The sequence below is a fragment of the Pteropus vampyrus genome, unplaced genomic scaffold (genome assembly GCF_000151845.1).
Source record: "Pteropus vampyrus isolate Shadow unplaced genomic scaffold, Pvam_2.0 Scaffold120, whole genome shotgun sequence".
Taxonomy (NCBI): domain Eukaryota; kingdom Metazoa; phylum Chordata; class Mammalia; order Chiroptera; family Pteropodidae; genus Pteropus; species Pteropus vampyrus.
Genome location: NW_011888901.1, coordinates 1,479,583 through 1,483,343, shown reverse-complemented (window position 1 = coordinate 1,483,343; position 3,761 = coordinate 1,479,583). Strand labels below are relative to the sequence as shown.

General features: G+C 52.1%; 1 protein-coding gene across 1 annotated transcript; it reads right to left on the bottom strand.

The window, feature by feature from the left end:
• Positions 1–296: 296 nt before the first annotated feature.
• On the bottom strand, positions 297–2,153 carry LOC105296122 (E3 ubiquitin-protein ligase TRIM41-like). Its single transcript, XM_011366067.1, has 2 exons — positions 1,317–2,153; positions 297–1,283 (listed from the first exon to the last, which is right to left on the bottom strand). Exons 1-2 carry the CDS (start codon positions 2,151–2,153, stop codon positions 297–299), a joined length of 1,824 nt encoding a protein of 607 aa, XP_011364369.1.
• Positions 2,154–3,761: the final 1,608 nt, after the last annotated feature.

The window sequence follows — 3,761 nt, the reverse complement described above, 5'->3', positions numbered from 1 at the left end:
AAAATTACATATTTTCTCCCTTACTTAAACTCAGGCCCTGGGCAGATGGAAGGAAGACCAGGCAGCTGTTATCAGGGACCCATGCAGATCTGTTGGACATATAGTATGGGAGAGGAGACCAGGAGGGTCCCTTAGGCTACTAGATGATAAATCAGGGCCCTGGGATCAAGGGGAAGCAAAAAGCAATGCAGTAACAAAAAGTGGGAGTTTTTGAGCCCCCAAACTTATGGGCCACATTCCACCACCAACTGCCCTGCCACTATTGACCAGAGGGACCCCTGTGGGTGGCAGGAAGATCAAGGGCACAGCTTGATGCAGGTGCCCTTAGAGAGCACCCGGAAGAAAGGGAAGACAGGCTCACCCAGGAAGGCAGCTGAGAAGGTGTGCACGTGGGCCAGAGTCTCTGCGTTGTAGAAGCCTAGCCGCCCTGAGTCGTAGTCCAGGTAAATGCCAAAGCGCTGCGGTTTGTCACTCGGGCTCAGCAGTGTCTGTTCAGTTGAGCTCTGTGCCTGGTAACGTTTGCCATTGGTGCCCACACACCACACTTCCCGCTGGACCAGAGGCGGCTGGGTCACGTGAAGCCGACGGCGACAGTGGTGATGACGTGAGGAAGAGCTGGCATCCCCAATGCCCACAGAGGAACCCCCAGAGCCCACCTTCTCCTTATGATGGGTTGATTTGCGGGCAGCGCCCACAGCCCAGCCCTGTCGCCCTCCAACCTCTACTTCCCAGTAGTGCCGGCCAGAGCTGAAGCTCTGGACCGCGAGTACGCAGCAGTCAGCCGAGAAGTGCTTGGAATGGTCAGCACCTTCCTGCTGCCACTCTGCCAGGCAGACCTCCCTGCAGTCAGGGGACAGCATCAGGGCCGGGTGAGCCGAGTAGGGGTCCAGTGTCAAGTCCACTTGGGCAGCCTGACAAAACATCCGGCTCATTTTCCTCACAATGGCATCTGCTAGGAAGTCATGGCTATGGGGTTGACACGGGTCAGGGGACCAGACCTCTGGGGGCTGCAGCTGGATCTTTTCACACCTATTGAAAGTCTCCTTGATGTCCTGGAACAGCTGCAGGCCCCGCTGCTGGCTCCGCTCCTGGGCCTCAGCCAGCAGGCGGCTCAGCTGGGCAGCCTGCTCAGTAAGATGGCTAACTGCTGTTCCTGCATGCCTCAGTTGGGCTTCGTGCTTCTCTCGGAGGCGCCGCTCCAGCTCTGCCTGCTCTTCAGTAAGAAACCGTGTCAGCCGCCTAAATTCTGAGGCCACAGCTGCCAGCTCTGACTTTACCTGGCTCTGGGATGATGCAAAAGGCATGGTGGATAATACCTTCAGCTCTGTCACCCGCCTCTCCTCTTTGGCTTTCATTTTCTGCACGGCTTCCAGGCGCTTCCTCAGAGGTTCCACATACCCCTGCAATTTGGCCTTGTACTCCTGTACCACCTCCTCCAATGGCACCACGCTGTGCTGTTTGTGGCTCTTGGATTCTCGGCACCCCACACAGATGGCCTCTTCATCGACCTCGCAGAAGAGCTTCAGGGCTTCTTGGTGTTTGGGACAAATGCCCTGCTCATTCCCACAACTCCCCTGACCAGGGGCTGGGTGCATCTGCCTAATCACCTGGACCATGTTGGCCAGTTGCAAGTTGGGGCGGAAGTTCCTCCTAGTATAGCTCTTCCGGCATTGGGGGCAGGTGAAGCGCCTCCGAAGGGCTGGGGGCAGTGGCAAGGCGGGGTCTAGCTCCTCATCCTCGTCCTCCTCCATGTCCCCCAAATAGTAGTCCAGGTCTTCCTCCTCGTCTTCCTCCTCCCACTCGTAGTCCACGTTGTCCCAGTTCGACCTGCCCAATCCACCTGTCCAGAACACACCCTCTTCTTCCTCCAAGTCGTCTTCAAAGTCTTCATCGCCCATGGGTGTGTCCCATCCCCAACCGGCCCTCACAGCTTCTACTTCCTCCTCTTCTCCGTCCTCCTCCTCCTCTTCCAGGTCTAAATCGCCCCAGTCCTCTTCATCTTCCCCTCCCCACAACTGGGTTATACACGCTCGGCAGAAGTTGTGCCCACAGCCGATGGACACGGGGTCTGTGAAGTAATCGAGGCAAATGGCACACACGGCCTCCTCCCGAAGGGTCTGCACAGGGTTGGTTGTCATGGCAACGGCAGCCATCTTAGTGCCCAGTCGGCCTGCGTAGATGGTTGCTGGGAGTTTGGAGGGTGGGGGCCTTTCCCCTCCGACTTGCTGACGATCTGGCTCCACCACCGCCTTTCCACACCTTGCCTTAAGCACAGCCAAAAAAATGTCCTTGTTACAACCTAGTCCTCCAGTTTCCTATTCTCAGACGACAATCAAGTCTCTGTGAGGGGAGGAAACAGAGCTCTGCGCTACCTACAGGTCCTGAGCGCAAATGGCTCCCAACGGTTTCTTGGCCTCGTCATAAACCCCGCCCCTCCTCACTATTTGTCTCTGCCCCCTCACTTCCGGTCTCCTTCCTAACATTTCCTGTGGCCACGAGCCACTGTATCGCGAGAGTTCCCTCTGCGGTTGCGCTACGTCCCCTTCTTCCTTTCCCGGGCCCTTGGACAACAGGAAACAGTGAGGAGACGCTCTAGCAGCCACTCAGAAACAGGGCGGCATGGCTAGAACGTTGGAGGCCCATGTCTCTGTGGTGGGGTGGAGCTGAAGGAGGACTACCTCGCTCCGCATCCCACCTCTCTTCCACGGGAAATCACCGTCTGCTCCCAGTGCTATCACCTCGTGGGCTTAAATCACCCTACCTACCAAGCTTGGAGTACTGGGGCAGGCACTCTACACAGTAAATGCTGTTTTTGAGCTTTAAGATCTAATGGAATTCTCTTTGCTAAAGAGAGCTGTTTTTGAGCTTTAAGATCTAATGGAATTCTCTTTGCTAGGTTTTAGACTAGCTTATGGCCTGTTACCTTTTTCTTCTTTCCTATATCTCCTCTTCTCAGTGAGGGTATCAATCCTATGCCTGCCTGTCCCACCATTGCATATTTGAAATCTATAACCTGGTTTTACAGGTTTACAGCTGAAGAGGAATCTTGCCTCGAGATGAGCCACACTAGAGTTTCACATACTATTTTTTAAAAGAGATGTTGGGTTTGGAACAGATGGTGGAATGGGTTGACTTTGAGGTTGTTAGGATGTAATGAATGTATTTTTCATGTGAGAAGGAGATGAACTTTGGGAGAATAAAGAATGGAATGTTATGGGTTGAATTGTATCCCCCTCATTCATATGTTGAAGCCGTAACATGACTGTTTGAGAATATGACTGTTTGAAGATGAAGTTTTTAAGGAGGTAGTTAACATTAAATAGAGTATAAAGTTGAGGCCCTACTCCAATATAACGAATGTATAAAAAGAGACGGAGACATCAGATCTTTCTCCCTCCCTTTCTTCAAGTGCATAGAATAAATGCCATGGGAGGACATAGCAAAAAAGTGGGCATCTACAAGCTGAGAGGCCTCACCAGAAAGCAATCCACACAGCACCTTCACCTTGGACTTGAAGCCTCCAGAATTGTGAGGAAAAAAAACCTGTAAATATTTAAGACATTTAATCTATGGTATTTTGTTATGGCAGCCTTAGTGGACTAAGCAAGAGCAAGGTGGGAGACTCTAACACCATGGCTTCTTAAAAAGCTATATTAAAACTATAAATAAATGATGTTAGGGTAACTCATAAGCATGTAAAAAAAGGTAGAGAGCTAGATGCTCCACAAAACACATATGTAAATCAATTTCAAATTAATGAC

Coding starts and splice junctions, on each gene's coding strand:
- LOC105296122 (XM_011366067.1), bottom strand. CDS start 2,153: ATGGCTGCCGTTGCCATGACAACCAACCCTGTGCAGACCCTTCGGGAG. Junction 1,284..1,316: donor GGCGGGTGACAGAGCTGAAG/GTATTATCCACC, acceptor GCATCATCCCAG/AGCCAGGTAAAGTCAGAGCT.